At 45.6% G+C, this 22,629-nt stretch overlaps 1 protein-coding gene across 2 annotated transcripts in view; it reads right to left on the reverse strand.

The window, feature by feature from the left end:
* The window catches only part of EXOC4 (exocyst complex component 4), a 525,908-nt gene that overhangs the window by 112,482 nt on the left and 390,797 nt on the right, over positions 1–22,629 (reverse strand). For both annotated transcript variants that reach the window (XM_063134612.1, XM_063134611.1), the window contains exon 11: positions 8,219–8,438. In XM_063134612.1, the coding sequence (XP_062990682.1) occupies positions 8,219–8,438 (220 nt within the window). The remainder of the gene's footprint in view (positions 1–8,218; positions 8,439–22,629) is intronic.

Raw genomic sequence — 22,629 nt, forward strand, 5'->3', positions numbered from 1 at the left:
GGCTTACCTGGCTCCGCCGCAGTCTGTGCGGTGACAGCCGTGGAGCCAGGTAAGGGGGTAGGGGAGAGTGGGGCTTACCTGTGTCTGCTGCCGGACTGCGACGGAGGCAGGTAAGTGGGGGGGAGGGGGACTTACCTGGCTCCGCTCCGGACTGCGATGGAGGCAGGTAAGTGGGGGGGAGGGGGCTTACCTGGCTCTGCCGCAGTCCGTGCGGTGACAGCCATGGAGCCAGGTAAGGGGGCAGGGGGGAGTGGGGCTTACCTGTGTCTGCCTCCGGACTGCGATGGAGGCAGGTAAGTGGGGGAGAGGGGGCTTACCTGGCTCTGCCGCAGTCCGTGCGGCGACAGCGGCAGAGCCAGGGAAGGGGGCAGGGGTGCTTATTCGACCCCCATTTTGTCCCCCCTTCCCCACTTACCTGCCTCCGCCGTCCGCCATGAAGGCAAGTAAGTAGGGAAGAGGGGGGCAAAATCTCAATCCGCAGGGGCAGATTGACCCGAAGCAGATCGACCCGATCCGAAAGTTTTGGATCGGGCCACGAAGCGGTTCAGGGGGTTTGTGCACAGTCCTAGTTTTAAGGATTTTTATTCATTTATGCTATTTTTAATGTGTTTTATATTCACTGTTGTTCTCCGCCTCGATCCAAGTGGAGAGGCGGGTAAGAAATATATTATTATTATTATTATTATTATTATTATTATTATTATTATTATTATTTTAACTTCACTTAAATATTGATAATACTATAGTCTCTGTTTTTATGGCAGTTGGGATACATTGTAGCCCTTACGAAGCTGTTTTGAGTTTTCTGTTTGATTAGGTCATAAGACTGAGACTAGTATTATGTTTATTCTCTGTTTTCAGTTCTGGTTTGTGTTTCATTTGATTTTAACGTTCTACCCGATTGCATTATATGGACACATTGTGCTTTTAATTTGTTTTAACCTGTTAATTGCGTATCACCTAGTGATCTTACGGTTATGGGTTAACAAGTAAATAATAAAAAGAAGAATGCAACCAGAGCTTTCTTTGCCATTTCCGCCAGCTCCTAATGCTGAAGAGACAAGCAACCATTCGGTTTTTTAAAAAAACAGCTCGTCTCTTTGGCAATGGGAATTACAACAGCAACATGTTCAAAGAAAGTCCTGTCTATGTGAGCAGTTTCCACAGGCATTTGTTATCTCCTCTCTGTATTGTCTATATGCCAATTTACTTACAGAGACACTTTGTCATGTTGTTATCCCAAGGCAGGGCAGTTGCTGCAGCACCAAGGAGAGCTCCGAGTGAGCTACTTGTTCCAGCAAGGCTGAAGCTTGGTATGGCTGGACAGCTCCACCCCTTCTCAGGCTCCACCCCTTCCTTGCAATGTGGACAGCCTTAAAGGAGCCTCGCACACCTTCCTCCCTCCAAAAGCTCACAGTGGGGTGCGCTGCCTACATTAGTGCGTTGGCTCCTTGGAGGAGGGTATACCGGCCCATTGCTGGAATTGGGCTCAGGAGCAGCAGTTTTTGGCATCTATGGCATCTTGAACTCAGGGGTCTTCAGTTCTGCAGCGGTGCTCAGTCACGGTGCCTCTTCCAATGGCGTCACTGGTGCCCCAGCTTCTGTGTTTGAGTCCACGTCACTGCTGGACTCTGGGGCCATGACACACCTCTTTCTTGGTTCTTTATCCACATGTGCCCATTGACCCAGATGGGCTAACTTGATCTCCCACAATACTGATGATGTTCTGGAAGGATCCGGGGGGGGGGGGGCTGGAACTTTTCTGTTTTTCACAGGTATAACACAGAACTATGAGTAGGGAAATGGCCATGTAGGTCATAAAGACCAACCCTCTATCTTGAGGCAGGAACTTCTATATAAACTCTCCACAGATTGATATAATCCAGGCCACAGGGTTAGCTCCAGTTGTATCAAGCAAGTGATCCAAGCTACATTTTAAATTTGTAATTTTGCATTGCTGCTGTTTTTATCTGGTTGAGCTTTTATATTGTATTTTAGATTATGGTTTTATACTGTTGTTTTATACTTTGAATGTTTTTAATTTTTGTGAACCGCCCAGAGAGCTCCGGCTATTGGGCGGTATAGAAATGTAATAAATAAATAAATACAGAGGGTAAAGATCAGACAGCTAACAAAAGAGGAGGCAGGGGATTGCCCTCAAGTCCCCAAATAATATTATCCAAATAAATTGCTTACAAAAGTAGAAATGAAAAAATTGGTAAAGAGTAACAACATGGTGAAGGCATGTTTGATACACAAGGAGCCATACATAATGCAGTAAGATTATTGATATAAGAATATACTTTTGTATTCTGCCGCCATGAAATCCTAGTGATATAGGGTGGGATACAAATGTTTTAAATAAATAAATAAATATTCTATTGTCATGAAGTCATTATTGCATCCTATGTGACTCTGTACTTCAAGTTGGCATTTGTGCATTGTGTGCTGAATGTGACAAACTTTTGGAATATATTTGCTTATTTATTTATTTATTTATTTCATTTCATTTCATTTCTATAGTGCCCAATAGCTGAAGCTCTCTACTTGCTAGCTACTAGCACCTTGTTTTTTCTTCTTCTTCTTCTCTATAAGGCTTCATAGAATCATAGAATAGCAGAGTTGGAAGGGGCCTACATGGCCATCGAGTCCAACCCCCTGCTCAATGCAGGAATCCACCCTAAAGCATCCCTGACAGATGCTTGTCCAGCTGCCTCTTGAAGGCCTCTAGGGTGGGAGAGCCCACCACCTCCCTAGGTCACTAGTACTATTGTCGTACTGCTCTAACAGTCAGGAAGTTTTTCCTGAGGTCCAGCTGGAATCTGGCTTCCTTTAACTTGAGCCCGTTATTCCGTGTCCTGCACTCTGGAAGGATCGAGAAGAGATCTTGGCCCTCCTCTGTGTGACAACCTTTTAAGTCTTTGAAGAGTGCTCTCACGTCTCCCCTCAGTCTTCATGCCCAGTTCTTTCAGTCTCTCCTCACAGGGCTTTGTTTCCAGACCCCGATCATCCTTCATTGGCGAGTGTTACCCTGACTGTGCACATAATGAATTAAGGCAGGCAGAGAGTGGGGAAGAGATAATAATAATAATAATAATAATAATAATAATAATAATAATAATAATAATAATAAGAAGAAGAAGAAGAAGAAGAAGAAGAAGCAGCAGCAGCAGCAGCAGCAGCAGCAGCAGCAGCAGCAGCTGGGGAGCATTAAGTACTTAGGAAACTCCAAAGCCGCCAGACAGACTAGGGGAGGAATCTGACTGTCGCCCAGATAATTAACTAAGGATGGAACCAGACAGTGCAACGACCACAGGGTTTCAAATGGAAATGGCAATCTGCCATTGAGTTATTGAGTTCCCCTACCTCTACCTGTAAAGTGTAGGCAAGGGAACGGGTCATTGCATCATGCTTTCTTCTAGCCCCACTGCACATTATTGGGAGCTCTTGAATTTGTGTGTGTGTGTGTGTGTGTGTGGTGCTGGGGAGGGTTGGGGTGGTGGTTGACGTGTTTCCTTCCCTACATGTTATGGGGAGAGTAGCGGGAACTTGGCACAGGTGGCGGTTGCTGGCAGCCATCCCATAACGGTGTCACATCTAGTTCCAGTCTGAGCCACAACTAAAGCGCACTGAGCTTCTCCGAGTGCATGCAATTCCATGTTGCAGCACATTGGAACGTTGCAGCTATCTCAGGAATAGGCACTGTAGGTATCCCTTTCTCCCGGACAGCCTTACGCACTCTGTAGGGAGCCAGCTCAGAGGCCTCCAAAACATACGCAAATCTCATTACCACCACTGAATTTACTTGTACGTGCTTCAGTCCTGATTTAATAATAAAGCGCCAGAGGAACTGCGCCTAATTCATTTCAAAAATCCACAGACGTGTTGACCAAATCTCCGTTGATGCAAAACTGGCCTTCATAAATTAGCAGTAATTACTGAGCTTGCTTTTAAAGGTGTTATTTTTTCTACTCCTGTTATTAGCTGCTGTGGGGATCTAAACCGGGAGCAAAGGGGGAAAACGTAAGCCGTAAAACAAGCAAACAAACAAAGAAACGAAGGAACCCTGCATCAATTAATCCTCAGCACTGCCTTCAGCTACGTCTACGACTGGATCTAAGCTTTCCCTGGCTATGGAACCACCTCTTGGTGTCTCAGTTTAGCTACCAATAATGGGAAGAGCGCCTGTGCGTGCGTGCAAATATTCAAACAAGCCCTTCTGAGAAGACTGAAAATTACCCACGTTGCTGCAAAGCATTATTTATTGATCAGAATTTTCACTCCTGTCTCAAAGGTCACGTTCACCCCTGAGAAGCGAGGGACGCACGATTGACCGGCTACAACTGCAGCCCTAATAGTTTCTGATTATGGCTGCAAATGGACCTGAAAGAAAACTCATTTGTTTACGGCGCTAAACAACAAAACTCGCTTGGCAGCAGTCAGTGGCCATTTGAACGCTGCTCGTCCCCAACATCCATCTGATTAATGTACAGTGATTTGACAAGATGAGAACAGTATGCCTTCACGGCTGGTAGCGACGTTTTCTTGGGAGAGCCACAAGTGATCTCCCCCAGAAGCGAGAGAGAAAGCCAATCCCGGCAACGGCCTCATTATCTCAAGCAAGTCATTATAGAAGCAGCAGCAGCTGCTCAGGCAGCCTTCAGAATGAGTTTTACTAGTCTGTCCGCGATCGTGATGCCTTTGTCAAAAACGCTTACGGTCTATCACGTAGGACGAATCCGAAAGGATGGCTTCTCTCAAAGGTAGCTAGGAATCACATTTATTTTTTACCAGCCTTGGGACATCCAAGAGCCGCGTCAAGAAGGCCCAGTCGTCCCAAGGACGCATACTGCCAGCTCTCAGGCGGGAGAAGAAGGAACTGTAAAGTGCATCATCTCAGGAAAGAGCAGCATGAAAGAAAACACTGGGGTGGCATGATCACGCAACCCACTGCACTGCACTGCCATCTGGACGGCCCTCACAGTTCCTGGCTTGCTGTGTAAATGCCTCGGGATGGTTGTGCATTGGCTGAAAAATGGATACAACCACCCCTGGCGAATAAAAGCATTTCCACATGAGGCTTTTACCTCGCACCATTGCTGTCTTTGTGGGATTAAGATCGTCTCCTTTGCACGTGCTTTTTCCTGGGTTTTTCTCTGCCTTTCTGTTTGTTTCATTATGCAACCATTAGATGGCACTGTGGTATAGTGGAATTGCGCAATTTCACAAGACTCTCATTCCACCATTTCTAAATAATACCACACTTGGGGGGGGGGAAACCCTGCGATAATGGTTGCAAAGCACAGGAGGCACTGGAGGATGATGACGTCATGTAAGGGACCTACAAAATACCATGAGTGAGCAATCACAAGCATACACTAAAAGCCTTGTGTAGAAAGGTCACTGAGGTCATCCGAGGGCCTGCTCCTGGTGGTTCCACATAGATCCATCCTCTGATTGGAATCCACCAGGAGAAGAGCCTTCAGCGTGGTGGCCCCCCTCCTGTGGAATTCCCTGCCTCTGGAGGTCAGGCAGGCGCCAACCTTGTACTCCTTTCAGCGCCTCCTGAAAACATCTTTATTCCAAGAAGCCTTCCCTTAATATGCAGCCTTGAATCTGTTTTTGCTTCCTTTTTATTTTGTTTTAACTGTTTTATTGTTTTTATTTTTCATTTTATTTTGTACACCGCTCTGAAATTTTTCAATGGGGAGTGGTATATAAATATTATAAATAAATAAATAAATAAATAAATAAAGTCCAATATTGTAGAAGTGCCCCAGCTACCCATCTGAACTCAACTATTCTTCCTTGCTAATGGTCTGATAAGTTCGGTTTCTGTAGCCTTCACTATCTACCCATGGAAGTCTAAAGTTTTATTTACCAATCACATGAAGAACAGAAACTTGATTTATTAAAATGATGTGTAGAATGCTAAAAACAGTTGTCTATGCTTGGCAATTTGGTCATGTAGAATTCACAACAGCTCTAATGACAAGGTCCTCTTTCAGAGAATAGCTAGATTTTCACAGAAGAGCAATTAACTAGAGATGATAAAGAGGGACAGACAGGATCCTCACGAAGAATATGGGACAGAATATTTTCTTATGTAATATGAACACACACCAAAGGGACAATGTACTACCAGCTAGATAATCTTGAACAAACAAACAAACAAAAAAACAGTTTGCCACATGTCTAATTTTCCATTTACATGTGAATTTGCTCTCCAGCTGAAAGCCAAGAATGCCTTTTGGAAACTTGACTTGCTACCATATTCACAAAACAGCCGTTTTCCTCTGCAGTTTTGTAATGTAAGTCATGCTAGAACCCAGCAACAGGGGAGCAGTCATTGGGAAAATTCCCAGAGCGACTGAAAGACAAATTCCCATTTTTGACCACAAGGCTCTTCTAGTAAGGTAGAAAACCCACCTTACTCCAACCTGGTGCGAATCCGACGTTTTGGACTTCAAGCTTCATCAGCCCCAGCCAATATGGACAATGGTCAGGAATTCTGGGAGCTGTAATCCAAAACACCTACAGGGACCAGGTTGGGGGAGTTTCCTATATACACTGTTTATAGAGGAAAACCGGCAAGAGATTTTCTTGAACCACCTACCTTCTGCACAGTAAGTCAGATTTTTATTTTTATTTTAATGTCTGCCAAGAATTGAAAATACAAAAAAATCCTACACTGGCTTTGTTTTTACGGTCAGTTGTTGTTAGAAGAGATAATGAATTAAAGGGACAATCGCTTTACCAAAACTTGTGCTTTAAAGAGTCAGGAATGGGGTGCGATTTCCACTGACCATGAGCCATGGCTTAATCATCCAAGATGCCCCTGTTCAGATGGCACGCTAAGCCACATTGTTATGTATTTTGAGCTAAACATTATGGCTTAGCCTGTCGTGTGAATCGTTCCTAACCATGGTGGCTACATAATCACAATTTAAACACACTCACTAACCATCTGCTGCAAATTAGCCGCCTAGCCATGGCTTAGCGTGTGGTCTGAACAGGCCCTGTGTTCGCATGTAAGTGTAGAAGTAGGTCTTCTTCTTTAAAAATAAATACGACGACAAACATAGGTTGGTTTTGATCTATAAAGCCGGAAACAGACAATGTCACATTGTGATATCTATGGTACCTTCTCAACTACGCTGTCCACGTAGCCAGTGTGCATGGTTATGGTGCATGGCAAGGCTTTCTTTCTTTGCTCTGTCCCCCACCTCACTCCCATCATAGACCTAACCATGTTAGGCCCTTTCTACACCAGTTTTTTGGAGGGATCATCCTGGGATCAAGGAGAGATGATCCCTCCATATCCCCGGGATAACTGAGACTTCAGTTATTCCAGTTTTACATCCGGTCTCCGGATGATCCCGAGGACCGTGGGCGGTGTGGGTGCCCGCCCCTGCTTCTTCCCTCTTCCCCCCGAGTAGCAGAGGTCATCAGAGGGAAGGAGCCGGGATGTGGCGGGGAGTCCAGGGCCCTCGGGGAAGGGGTGGGGAGCGGGTCTTCCCCCCCCCTTACCTTTTGGTTTTCGCTGGAGCACGAGTGCGGTCCAGCTCTGGCCCTTTTAAAAAAAAATGGCGCCCATGACGGGCATGATGTCCGTGACGTCGAGCAGCCCGTTTAGATTGAGGGCGACGATCCCTGAAGAAAGTAAGTCCAGATCACCCCCTCTCCCTCTCTCTCCACCCGTTGGTGTAGAAAGGACCTTAGTATGTAGCAGCAAAAACAAGAAAGAGTTATGGAGCACCTTAAAGACTAGCAAACTTATTTATTCTGGCATAAGGTTTCATGGACACTGTCCACTTCCACCATGCATGTAATGTAACACATGATGCAGAAACACACACGGAGGTCTTGTCCAGGCCTGATTCACAGAAATCTCCCCCTTTAAACAAAGGACGGAAAGATTGTAGAAATCAGGGTTACCCATGTATGACCGTCATCATATGCTAAATTAGGTGCAGGGGAGAAAGAGGAGACACTGTCTTTACCACCAACACCCGCATCACCACACAAAATGGAATTGCTGCCTGGTAGGCGTGCGGACCCATCCTATAACAACGGCACGTTCACATCCATCCAAAGATGACACATGGTGAGCTGCCTTTGCTGTTTCTTCCACAGGTGTGGAGCGCCCTTCCCTCAAAGATTCACCAACGCCTAAGCGGAAAGCCCCTATCAGAAGCATACCGCTCCGCACTGTTACCTGCAAGAGAGGCCTCTGCACACCCAGCAGCTTCATGGTGTCCGCATTGGCCAAGATCTTCAGCGGGTCGGTGATCTTCGTGACCCCTTCTATTTCCTTGTTGATTTCTCCCAGGACTTGGTTAAGGAAGATGTTCTTGATATACATGGTGAGGAATTCCCGGAGTGGACACTGCTTCGCTGGGCTGAGTCCCAAAGCATGCTCAATCTCTTGAATAAATCTGAAAGACATCAGAAGAGGAGAAGGATCTCATTACTAGGTTGGCCAAGCCAAATGGAACTACATTTAAGCCAGTGATTTCCGGGGTGGAAGAATCAAGATAGTTTGCATCCTACCCTGTTGTTCAGAGATAAGCTCCACTAGAATTAACAGGTGTCCAATTATTTATTTATTTATTTATTGCATTCATATACCGCCCCATAGCAGAACCTCTCTGGATGGTTTACAAAAAAGGGCTAGAACATTTTATTTATTTATTTATTGCACTTATATACCATTCCCATAGCCAGGGCTCTCTGGGCGGTTTACAGAAATTCTAAAATTAAGATAAAAACGAGTATACAAAATTTTAAATTCTACAACACAGAACATACACACATAAAGCATTAAAAACCGTTAAAAAAAACAACCCTAAACGTGGGTTTTTAAGATGTGCCGCCATATGCCTGGGCAAAGAGGAAAGTCTTAACCTGGCGCCGGAAAGGTAGCAGCGTTGGTGCCAGGCGAGCCTCGTCAGGGAGATCATTCCACAGTCTGGGGGCCACCACCGAAAAGGCCCTGCCATGTTCTAGAACATGAAAGTTCTAGAACATGACAGCTCGTATTCAAGTAATGGATACTGTTCATTTTAGGGCCTCTTTAAGCACTCTGTACAATGAAGATCAAAGCTCCAAAAATCAATGCTGCCCTCCACATGTTTTGGACTACAGGCTCCACCATGCCTGGCTGTTAGCTATATTGACTGGGGCATATGAGAGTTGCCTACCCAGCTCCAGAGCCATCCCGGCACTTTGAAAATGCGGTCCCATCAACCATGCCTGGACCATTTTGTGCTGCATTGTCTACAAAACCCTGTCTAGCTGCTCTAGGATTCATTTTGCTGCATTTAAAAATATTACTAAAAAAACCCAAGAGCCAGCCTGCACAGGCTACGAGCCTGGGCATGGGGGGGCGGGGGGGAGAGGATGCATAACCTTTTCCTATCTGGTTGTTTTTCTCCTCAAAATTGCCCTTCTCAGTCTGCTTTCCCTTTTATCTGCAAAGGGAAAATGTGGGGGGAAGTGGAATACAGGGACCCTGTATCTTTCTTGCCTCTATGGGTGAAAAACCAGTGCTGGGAAGCCATTTTCCGCTGAAAAATGGCCAGACAGAAAAGGCCATGAATATGTCTGTGTGCCCCAGTTGCTGGGGAACATGGGTGGGAGGGTGATGTTGCATCATGTCCTGCTTGTTCATCCCTGGCTGATGGCTGGTTGGCCACTGTGTGAACAGAGTGCTGGACTAGGTGGACCCTTGGTCTGATCCAGCATCAGGGCTCTTCTCGTGTTCTTATGTTCTTATGACAAGTTTAGGCATGGTCAGTTACTTGCCAAGTAGCCCTTGATTTACCTTTAAGTAATATCAGCACGTGCTTCGGGCCCCAAGGGAACGCGGGCACCACGGAGTACCGGTACCATAGCTGTAGCCGTCTAATTTTAAGGAATTCCAGATTCATATAAAGGGCCTAGCGGCATATTCGAAGAGTGGCAAATTTTTATTATTTGTGCTTTTTAAAATTACACCCAATCAAGCAGCTTTACGCTCTATGCGTCCCATGACGTCATCTGACATCTGAGAGAACTTTCTGACAATCTTCGGCCACAGCCTGGGATCATCCAGGGTCCGCCCCTGCCTGAGCACTGGACCCCTGTGTGTCACCTAGATCAGCCTTCCTCAACCTGGGGCGCTTCAGATGTGTTGGACTGCATCTCCCAGAATGCCCCAGCCAGCAGAGCTGGCTGGGGCATTCTGGGAGTTGTAGTCCAACACATCTGGAGCGCCCCAGGTTGAGGAAGGCTGACCTAGATGAACAGGTTTGACCCCTGGACGATCCAGGGATAAACCTTAGGTCTAGCTATGGCCTTTGTCTCAACATATACCTGGAGTTCGGTATGTTTGAATGTCTTACCAACGTTTTCTGCATGAATTTCAGTGTTTTTATAAGCATTATAAATATATATGATCCATATTCTTGTGTGTATGTGTGTGAGTGTGAGTGTTTTTACTTTTGCTTCTGTACTTTTCAGACCCCAAGCTGAAACATGTTCAATTAAGTGGTGCGCAAAAGAGAAAACTTCAGCACTTATAGAGTCTTAATGTCTTGCCGGCAAAGCAATGGAAGGGCCAATGGGGCACCATTATGGGGCTGTGCTGAGGGCATCAGCTGCCCTTAATCCAGCCCTGCTGCCAAGGCCCCACACACTAGCAGGGGGCCATTGACTATTTATTTATTTATTTATTTATTTATTTATTTATTTATTTATTTATTTATTTCATATTTATACCGCCCAATAGCTGAAGCTCTCTGGGCGGTTCACAAAAATTAAAACCATAATAAAACAACCAACAGGTTAAAAGCACAAATACAAAAAATACAATATAAAAAGCACAACAAGGATAAAACCACGCAGCAAAACTGATATAAGATCAAAATACAGAGTTAAAACAGTAAAATTTAAATTTAAGTTAAAATTAAGTGTTAAAATACTGAGAGAATAAAAAGGTCTTCAGCTGGCGACGAAAGGAGTACAGTGTAAGCACCAGGCGGACCTCTCTGGGGAGCTCATTCCACAACTGGGGTGCCACAGCGGAGAAGGCCCTGCTCCTGGTAGCCACCTGCCTCACTTCCTTTGGCAGGGGCTCACGGAGAAGGGCCCCTGTAGATGATCTTAAGGTCCGGGCAGGTACATATGGGAGGAGGCGTTCCTTCAGACAACCTGGCCCCAAACCATTTAGGGCTTTGAATGTCAATACCGGCACTTTGAATCGGGCCTGGACCTGGCCTGGCAGCCAATGAAGTTGTAAAAGGACTGGCGTGATGTGAATGAATGAATGAATAAATTTATTACGGTCATTGACCAGAACCAATGGCGTGATGTGATCTCGCCAGCTAGTGTCCCCTGGAGTTCCTCCTCCTCTTCACCCTTGCAACCTGCTTGTTCACCTGCCTCTCGCTCACCTGCCTTCTCCTCACCACCACCACAACGGTGGTGGTGAGGAGAACCAGGAGATGCCACGGCCTGCTTGCTCCCTGAATCTTTGCCTGTGAAGCAAACAAGCGGCAGCTATGATGAGAAAGAGGAGAAGAAGCAAGAGCAGCTGATGACAATGAGAGTGAGAAGGTCAATTCACTGAGGGAGGGGGTCCATGGAGGGTGCCTGGCCCAAGGGTCCTCTGAAACCTGGAAATTGGAAAGTGGTAAGTTCCCATGCACCCTGGCTCTGCTCAGACTCACAGCCCATGGGGGCCGATCTTTATTTCAAAATGCAAACGCAGAGATGACGAATACATCTGCGCAATGTGTCCATTGAGTCGAAACTGGCACGACCAGGCGGCCAGGCTTTCTTTGAAAGACAGGATCACCAGGGCATCATGGCAGCCCACCCGTTAATTGAAGCAGGGAGGCCACAAAACCAGGGCGTTGATCGAATAACCGGCAGGCTTCGCTAAAAGGCTGACGCTCAACGCGTGGCCCGAAGGGGTCCAACGTGATCCAGGCCCGCGCAGATAATTTTCATTAAACCGGTTCATCAAGGAAAGAACCATCCAGATGTAAATTTACAAGGGGATCAGACTCCATTCTCAGCAGTCCAAATTGAAACCGTCTCGTGTGGGCAAGGGGAAATGGAGGAAAAACCCACGGAGGTACAAAAACACACACACACAAAACGGGTGGGGGGTGAGGGTGGGGAAGCGCTGCGGGGTGTATTTTCACAGTGTGAGAGAGCAAGTCATGTGGCAAGTCAAGGATAGAAAATCCCCTTAACACATGGTAATTACACTTATTTAACATAACAACCGCAGCGCTCATTCTTGTAAAATGCTAAGGAGATTTCTGCAAATCAAAATGCAAAACAAGGTACATCTCTGGGTTGCTGGACCGTGGCCCCAGATGATGCTTGGCGGGGAGTGGGGGGACAGGGGAGTCCAAAACCTTTAATGAAGCTAAAAGGGAAGAAATCAGCTTTCCTGTTCCCTGGCTGCTATGAAATTTCCAAACAGAAGAAAAAGATCTGGGCAGGAGCCCTAAAGGTGTAGGGTGGGGGAGAAACTAAAATCTCCATCTCATATCCAATTCCGAAGACAGCGCTTGCCGAGTGATATACAAATCTAACTTGTTTTATCTTTCTAGAAAAGCATTCAAGGTGATTTGTGACTACAATTAAGCGGTCCCTCTAGACAGGAAAGCACTTTAGGTAAAATCAAGTCTGTTTCCTTTATTTTGTGTGTGCAAATGACAAGTCACTGGAGATATATATATATATATATATATATATATGCTTATTGTTTTCTAAAACTTAAGTCATTTTAACTCCCAACTCTACTGCCTTAGCCAAACTGTAATACAGATAAGATGGGGATTGATATAGAACCCAACGATGATAATTAACTTTTTGCAAAATATAAGTCTGTTTCTGCTTTTGGTTGTGACACCTCCTTATCTAAGAGATGTTTAAAAATGCATTTTTGCCAAGACCCAGTCACAGAATTCCACCTCCAGCCCTGCACAAAAGGGGTTGATGAAGCTGCCAGCCTGATCCTACAATTGGGAGGGTTTCAGCGTTTATGCACGGGGAACTGGAGCGGATCTACACAGAGTCGTCGGGGCGCCCTGAAGGCGCTTGCGTGCGTCTGGAGAAATATGTGGCGAGAAGGAGAGGTCAGTCTAACACTGGGCTGGAGAGCCCGGAAACTTTTCGCCCCGTCCCCGCGAGGGGCGGTGCGGGGCCACCGCCACCGCCTCCGCCTCTATCTATACTAGGAGTTTCGGGGCGCCCTGGAGGCGCACGCAAGCGCCTTCAGGGTACCCCAACGACTCTGTGTAGATTTGCTCCTGGTGTTCAGACTAAGGGGTTAGCTAGAGCTAAGGTTTATCTTGGGGTCGTCCCTGCCTGCTCCCGGGATATCCTGTGTATCATTTACATGAACAGGGATGACCCCGGGACAATCCCAGGATAAACCTTAGGTCTAGCTAAGGCCTGAGTTGCAGGAAGGGCTGGAGTTCCTTGGAATGAGTTCCTTGGAATATTTACCAGACATTCCTCAATTAGAGCAAACAAGCTTCCCTGGACACAGCCTGTTCTCCCCAACAGATCTGTTCAAAGTAAAAGGAGGACAGGAGGAACGGTAGAGCAGCTGCTCAACGAAGATGGCAAAATGCTGACAGGTGACAAAGTGAGGACAGACCTGCTCAGCTCCTATTTTGGCTCAGTCTTCTCCCAGAAGAGGATCAGTGTCCCATCTGGCAAACAACTTGGGACCAGAATACCTAGCAGACTGCCTTCCCTTATATACACTCAGGCGACATTTACAATCTTCAGAGGAGGCCCTGCTCGTCATCCCAACATGAAGGGAATGTCGCCATGAAGAACCTCGATGGCGGGGCCTTCTCTGTAGCGGCCCCTACCCTCTGGAAAACCCTCCCTCTTGTGGTTCAGGAGGCAGGAAATGTAATGATTTTTAAATGCTTCCTAAAAACATATCTTTTTAAACAAGCCTTCCCTGGACTGTAATTTATTCTGGTTTTATGTGATTTAAAAGTTTTAATCTGGATTTTATCGTTTTAGTTGTAAACTGCCCAGAGAGTTGGGCAGTATAAATATGTAATAAATAAATAATAAATATGTGACAAACAGGGTGAAGGGGTAGGAGTGCTGCTTGAGGCTGATGGTGCTATATAAATAATAATAATAATAATAATAATAATAATAATAATAATAACGACGACAGAGAAATGGTCAGGAAATATCTAAGCATCTTTGAAAACCTCAAGTCACCATGTCCAAATGAATTGCATCCTTGGGTGTTGAAGGAGCTGGCAGATGGGCTCTCAGAACCTCTATCTATTCTCTTTTGAGAAATCCCAGAGAACGGATGAAGTCCTGGAGGAGAGCAAATGTCTCTCTGGCAGAAAGGAAGATCTGGGGAACTACAGACAACTTGGTTCAGCATCAATACTTGGGAAGATTCTAGATCGGATCCGTAGGGACCTAGACACTAACGCAGAGATCTCTGGAATTCAGCATAGAGTTGTCAGGAATCATATTTCAGTTTTTGATTGGGTAACTTCCTTAGTAGATTGTGGAAATGCTGTGAACATAATATATTTTGACTACAGAAAGGCATTTGACGAAGGACACCATGATATTCTGATAAGGAGTGGGCTGGATGGCATTATTACTAGGAGAATCCACAGCTGGGTGGAGAACCATAGTCAAAGAGTGCTCAGCCATGGTTCCTCATCAAATGGGAGGAAGGCATTGCATGGGATGCTGAAGGGTTTGGACCTGGCCCTTGTACTCTTTCATATTTTAATTATTGACTTGGAGAAAGCGGTGGGAGAATGTTTATCAAATTTGCAGTTGGCACAAAATTGGATGGGATAGCTAATCCCTTAGAAGCTAGAAACAAAACTCAGCATGATTGATTAGAAAACTGGGCAGAAAAAGACAGAATGAAATTCAGCAGGGACAAGTTCAAAGTCCTTCATTTAAGAAAAAGCAGCACATATGAAAAGGACCTTGGAGCTGTAGTCGAACACCAGCTGAATATGAGTCAACAGTGTGATGTTGCTGAAAAAAGGCAAATGCAGTTGGCACCAACAGTTTCAAAATAACAGGAAGTAATAACTCCACTCTGCTCTGCACTGGTCAAACCTCACTTTGAATACTCTGTCTGTTTTTTGGACTCCACACTTTAAGAAGGATTCCAAAAAATTGGAATGCGTTCAGAGAAGGGCAATGAAAATGATCAGAGGACTAGAAATAAAGTCCTACAAGAAAAGATTGGAGGAATTATGTATGTTTAGCCTTGGGAAGAGAAGGCTGAGGGGGATATGACAGCACTTTTCAAACACCTCAGGGGTTGTCATACAAAAGCAGGCTGCAACCTGTTCTATATCACACTGTAGGCCATGAAATAATAGGCTTAAGTTACAGGAAGACAAATTTAGGTTGAACATCACGAAAAACTTCCTGTCAGATTAGTCAGACAATGGAACCAACAGCCTAGGGAGGTGGTGGTCTCTCCATCACTGCAGGTATTCAAGCAGAGAAAGGACAGCCACCTGTCAGGGATGCTTTAAACTGGTTTTCTGGACTGAGGAGGGGGCTGGACTAGATGGCCTAAGTGGCCACTTCCAACTCTATGGTCCTTAGAGCGTGTTCAGAGGAGGGCAACCAGGATGATCAGGGGTCTAGAAACAAAGCCCTATGAAGAGAGACTGAGGCCATAGTTAGACCTAAGGTTTATCCCTGGATCATCCAGGGGTCAAACCTGTTCATCTAGGTGACACACAGGGGATCCAGTGCTCAGGCAGGGGTGAACCCTGGATGATCCCAGGATAAACCTTAGGTCTAGCTGTGGCCTCAAACAACTGGGCATGTTTAGCCTGGAGAAGAGAAGATTGAGGGGAGACATGATAGCACTCTTCAAGTCGTTGAAAGGTTGCCACACAGAGGAGGGCCAGGATCTCTTCTCGATCATCCCAGAATGCAGGACACGGACTAAGGGCTCAGACAAAGGCTTGAAACACAAATATTAGCTTTGACAAGGCAAAGAGAATCAAGGGAGATTTTCTCCTCAAGATCTGCTGCAAGGTGGAAGTACATTTGGTGGACTAGATCATCAGAGTTTTAGGGACCGTCCCTTAAAATTATGGATCACTAAGTGTCCTGGCCCTCCAAGTATTGTCTGCGAAGGGCACCGGAAGGCAATGGTGAGGGACCGAAGCTTGGAGAGGCCTTGTTCGGTTTCTTTGAGCCTGAACTTTCCGTGGACTAAATATTCAAAATTGAGCTGGAGGGCGGAGGGAAGCTTGGGTCTCTTCTCGATCCTCCCAGAATTCAGGACACGGAATAACGGGCTGAAGTTACAGGAAGTCAGATTCTGGCTGGACATCAGGAAAAACTTCCTGACTGTTAGAGCAGTACGACAATGGAACCAGTGACCTAGGGTGGTTGTTGGCTCTCCCACACTAGAGGCCTTCAAGAGGCAGCTGGACAACCATCTGTCAGGGATGCTTTAGGGTGGATTCCTGCATTGAGCCGGGGGTTGGACTCCATGGCCTTGTAGGCCCCTTCCAACTCTGCTATTCTATGATTCTATACGGCAATGGAACCCATGGCCTATGGTTGTGGTGGGCTCTTCCACACCTGAGGCCTTCAAGAGGCAGCTGGACAACCATCTGTCGGGGATGCTTTAGGGTGGATTCCTGCATTGAGCAGGGGGTTGGACTCAATGGCCTTGTAGGCCCCTTCCAACTCTACTATTCTATGATTCTATCCTTACCTATTGCCCTGGACCAGCACATTTGGGGCTGCGTTCTAGGAGGCATCCCCGATTCACATGGGGAGCATGCATTTGGTGCAGATGTGCACGTCCTGACATTCTTTTACGGGCCTGACTCCATTCCATCCCTCCTCCCAGGCCATGGTTCTGACTGGATGAGGAAGGCTACTCTGCAAAATAAAGCAGCTTCCCTGTTGCCAAGGGAGGCACGTAATTCTTCCTTAGCTCCACATCAGTGGTGTGGTCGTCCTTTCCCTATAACGATATACAACATTACTGCTGCAGTATGTGACTGAATGCAAGAGCCACACGGACGCGACTAATCGTGTGGGTTTTTCTCACGCTGTGATTGCCCAGGAAATGTGATTCTAATATTCATCTCATATAGCTGCAGCAGCCAGGGATATTTTTTCCCCTTTTCTGTTTTCAACCAAAATTTCTCAGGAGTGCCCATCCCATGAAACTGGCAGCAGGAAAGCCTCATTTTCAGGCACCCACAGGAGTATTTTCAAAAGCCATAATCTGAATGGGAAATGATGTCTGAATGGACCCAGGAACTCTTTCTAGTTAGAGTGAACCGTTCCAGAGGAAAAGGTCTCAACCGAGGGCCGTTCACACTATCAGATACCCTGGGATAAAACTCTCGAACTCACTTCAACCTTTGAATTGCTTACACACCAAAGGACTATTCTCCTTTCCTTATACAACCACGTAAACAATAATGGAACTGTTATCTATGGTGCACTGAGATTGCAATTCACTAGAGAAACTCAATGACCTATGATAATCGGAAGAGTGTGTAAGACTGAAACCTGTTGGAACTCTTTGGTTGGTACTAGCAGAAGGTGTTTTCCTTGGGATAATAACCTATACACAATTGAGATTCAGAGGTTATTTACGAGCCCCAAATACCTAGGACTGTGCGTCTTCCCCTTTTATGAGAATAATATAGTCTTTAGTATGTGATCTCAAGGCCCTTAGGCGGCTGCAGCTGAATCCAACATTGATTGAAGCATTCTAAAATGGCCACGTCCCACCCAATAAGCAAAGTGCTAATGGTTCCTTTTGTGTACAAGGCGAACACCATTTTGCTTTTTCAGTTGCCAAAAATACAGCAGCCGTTTCAAGTGGACAAAGCTGCATTTGACAAAATGATGGAAAAGTGGAAGTTCCTTTCTTGTTGCATTCCTAGATCCTCCCCTGCAGTCTCTCCCCATCTTTTCTTTGCTAAAAAGACATCTTACTGAAACTCCAGAAGTGTCAGAGGATACTGACGATTAAACATGCACGTAGCTTAATAAATATAACGAACGTAAAACCTCCGCCTTACTGGATTCGCCAGAGATCATTTGCTACTGAAGGCACATTCCTTGAGGAGGTACTAAAAGGAGGAATGCACAGCATTTGCAGAGGAAAACTAGACGCTGGGGAATTGGGCTACAGTATTATCACTTATTACAGAACAGATATTGCTTTTAAGAACAAGCTGATGACAAATACTTCGTTGCACGCAAGGATAAGCCATTCCTTCTCCATTGAGTGCTCCCAAAGTTCCCCTGGTTTCAATCCCCCTACTTTAACAGTGCTCATTCTACGGAGTCTCCAGTTTTCCCAACCACAACCCATCACAAAGTATTATGGCCGGAAGAAACCTAACAATTCCCGGAGTCCAATATCTTGCCTGAAGGGGGACTATTCATGTACACCACCCAGTTTGGCCCATTGTGATGAGCAGACAAGAGGGTAGCAGTAAAGACAATGAGCTATGAACTGGAAGTCTATGGTCCCTTCCTCACGTGCATTACTGGAGCTGCATGGGACTATAGGGAAACTGTTCTCATGCTGCTGCTGCAGCTAGAGGTGGCAACTACTCCATCCGCCATCTATTGTGGCAGGAGCGGAGGACCCTTTCCCAGCCTGAGGGCCAAATGATAGCACTCTTCAAATACTTGAAAGGCTGTCACACAGAGGAGGGCCAGGATCTCTTCTCAATCCTCCCAGAGTGCAGGACACGGAATAACGGGCTCAAGTTAAAGGAAGCCAGATTCCAGCTGGGCATCAGGAAAAACTTCCTGACTGTTAGAGCAGTAGGACAATGGAACCAGTGACCTAGGGAGGTGGTGGGCTCTCCCACACTAGAGGCCTTCAAGAGTCAGCTGGACAACCATCTGTCAGGGATGCTTTAGGGTGGATTCCTGCATTGAGCAGGGGGTTGGACTCGATGGCCTTATAGGCCCCTTCCAACTCTACTATTCTATGATTCTATGAATTCAAATCTGGAAAAGGCCTTGGTGGGGAGAGGAGGAGGCATTCCACCTGTGGGTACGGCCAAAATCAAAGTAGGCCTGGCCAAAATCTGATAATTACCACTTTAAAACCTACTCAGAAGTAAGCAGGACTGACTCACTCAGCAGCACTTCCAAACAGCATCCCAAATACTTAGCCTCTGCAGTTCTACTCAGCAATAACCATGAGCTACATATTTACTCAGATGGAAGCTGGAGTGAATCACTCTGCAACTTCCTCTCCTGCCCATCTCCACTTCAGTGAAAACTTCGTATCTCCTATAGACTGCTGATCGGAGAGAAGAGTTTTTGCTCTGCTGCACTGGGGCGCCCTTTCTCACTGTGCAGCTGGGAAATGCTCTTATCTGTCATCAGAGTTAAGAGTTTTTGCCTGTCAGGAGAGAAGGTGGGGCTTGGGGAAGAAGTTGACATGCTGGATGATGAACCTCCATGGCCTAGAGGTTCCCCATCCCTGCACTATTATATCCAATCTTTCCTCCATGGTGCTTGGGGTAAGGTATCTGGGGTCATAGAATAGCAGAATTGGAAGGGGCCTACAAGGCCATCAAGTCCAACCCCCTGCTCCCATCCCACTGTATCTCACAACGACCCTTTAAGTTAGGAAGAACAAAAAACAGCAACTTCTCCAGGGCCACCCAGCAGTGAGCTTCCTAACTATTATTATTATTATTATTATTATTATTATTATTTATTTATTTATTTATTTATATAGCACCATCAATGTACATGGTGCTGTACAGAGTAAAACAGTAAATAGCAAGACCCTAAGCAGGGAACCAACTCAGATCTCTCTTGTCTTAAGTCCAGCACAATGCCACACTGACCCTCCAGCACTGAGCGACGGCCTCTTTTACCTAGGTGGTATGATTGGTGGTGCACAGAGCACAAAAGTGACCCGGAAGTCTTACAACCAACATTCAATCGGGGGCAAAGGGGGGAGAGAGAGAAAACGGGGATTAGTCAGGAGTGTTATGCTATGCTTTATAATTTTATTTTTTTTACAGACTTCTCATGAAGATTTTATTGAGCCAAATTCAAGCTGGCCGACAGAGTAAGTTTATGCCTTGAATTTGCAGATGGACCTCTCTTCAAACCCGCTTCAAACTTTGAATCCCTGAAAGACACTTTGAATTTTCCAAGAACCTTGACAATATCCCCCTGTACCCCCATATGATGAAGATGTATATTTTTTATATTTGGTGATGATTCGTTACGTTGAATTACTTCCGTATTAATTTGTGTATTATTATTGTTACCGTTTGTTTCTGGATTTATCCAGTGGTGATTGGGGGTTTATTGTTGATTAAATACACCTTTCATAGTTTGCTAGCAGTATCTTCCTGAAGTGTTCTTGACAATGAGTACAGCAAAGATCAAGGGGCAACGGAGAACAGAGAACGCGGAATGGAAAGGTTTGGATGGTACGAGAAAGGCTTATGAAGTCACGGAGGAATTCAAAGACTGTCATGTCATGTGAAAGCGGATAATCTTTTAATGCAGCCTTTCCCACCCTGGTGCAAGCCAGATGTATTGGACTGCAACTCCTATCATCCCCAGTCGACATGGCTAATGGCCATGGGAACGATGGGAGTTGTCATTCAACATCTCCAGAGGGCTCCAGGTTGGAAAGAGCATCTAGAGCAGTGGTTCTCAACCTTCCTAACGCCACGACCCTTTAATACAGTTCCTCATGTTGTGGTGACCCCCAACCATAAAATTATTTTCGTTCTTCTCTACACGATCCATTGTCATGGGATGGATTGCTAATGAAAATAATACATAACAATAGCTTTAATAATACAAAAGATGATACATGACATAGTTCAGTCAATACAGTTTCCTAAACCATCGGAAATATGTGTTTTCTGATGGTCTTAGGTGACCCCTGTGAAAGGGTCATTCGACCCCCAAAGGGGTCCCGACCCACAGGTTGAGAACCGCTGATCTAGAGTATTGCATCCAGTTCTGGGCTCCACAATTCAAGAAGGACGCAGACAAGCTGGAGCGTGTTCAGAGGAGGGCAACCAGGATGATCAGGGGTCTGGAAACAAAGCCCTATGAAGAGAGACTGAAAGAACTGGGCATGTTTAGCCTAGAGATGAGAAGATTGAGGGGAGACATGAGAGCACTCTTCAAATACTTAAAAGGTGGTCACACAGAGGAGGGCCAGGATCTCTTCTCGATCCTCCCAGAGTGCAGGACACGGAATAACGGGCTCAAGTTAAAGGAAGCTGGATTCCAACTGGACATCAGGAAAAACTTCCTGACTGTTAGAGTAGTACGACAATGGAACCAGTTACCTAGGGAGGTTGTGGGCTCTCCCACACTAGAGGCCTTCAAGAGGCAGCTGGACAACTATCTGTCAGGGATGCTTTAGGGTGGATTCCTGCATTGAGCAGGGGGTTGGACTCGATGGCCTTATAGGCCCCTTGCAACTCTAGTATTCTATATTCTATGATTCTATGATGGCTCCGCCTGAGCAGCGTTTCACAGGAAGACCATTGTCAAATTCACCCGGCAGTCGCAGTGGGGCAAGGCATCAAGGCAGCCCCTGCGGTAGAATTCATCCATCTTTTTAGACAAATCTCTCTAACTGCAGCCTTTCTCTTTGACCAGGGGAGTGCTAAGCTATCACGTTATTAACAACAATAAACCATCATGGTACATAAAAATAAAATGGAGCCTGGGGAGCAACATGAGATGGCCATTCTAGCTAAATTGAATGGTGACTAAACTCAAGTGCTTTGGACCACGGCGCTTTTTAAAGACACAAACGACCATTATGCAGCTTCAAGGATTGCAAGTGTGCCAAGAAAAAGGCATAATCTCGCACGGAGGGAGGCAAGCTTAAATCAGTGGGCCCCTAGCTGTGGTGTGGGGCCTTGGCAGGTGCCTGATTATGCCTAACCTTGACGCTGGCCGTGATAATGAGCATGGTTAAAGCTAGAGTAAATAAACTGACTATGAGTCAAGTTTTGGATGTGCAATGTGATTGCCCTGAGAAAACTGTGATAGACTTATCAACGGTCTTCTGGATTCCTTTGAAATTTCTCAGCTGTTCCACATAAGGAGGAACCCTTAAATTTCTTTCGCATTTCACTTTATACCACATTTCTATCTGGCATTAAAAAAAGAACAAGGCCATTTTAGGTGGTGTTGACAAGGGCAGTCTAACTCTACATATTCACTGATAAAGAAGTATCTTGCACTTGGCAGGTGGAGCCAGGGGCATTATAATATTTGTTAAGCACTTAGAATTCCACTAAGTGCTGTATAACAATAAAATAGAGACATTCCTTATGGACATAATGGACTGCAATCTAATAGATAGGACCCAAAAGAAAGACAGGGTAGAAAAACAAAGATGGGGGGGAAAGTAGAGTTCAGAACATTGATTTAAAAATTGTATAGTATGAAAACTTGTTTTATAAAGCATCTAATAAATATAATAAATAAGTATTTGTTTTGCCACTGTGGAAAGAGGTTGCAGCACTACTACTACTACTACTACTACTATATTTATTACCGGCTTCTCCCTCTGGATCGAGGCGGGGAACA

Source organism: Elgaria multicarinata, chromosome 9, assembly GCF_023053635.1.
Source record: "Elgaria multicarinata webbii isolate HBS135686 ecotype San Diego chromosome 9, rElgMul1.1.pri, whole genome shotgun sequence".
Taxonomy (NCBI): Eukaryota; Metazoa; Chordata; class Lepidosauria; order Squamata; family Anguidae; genus Elgaria; species Elgaria multicarinata.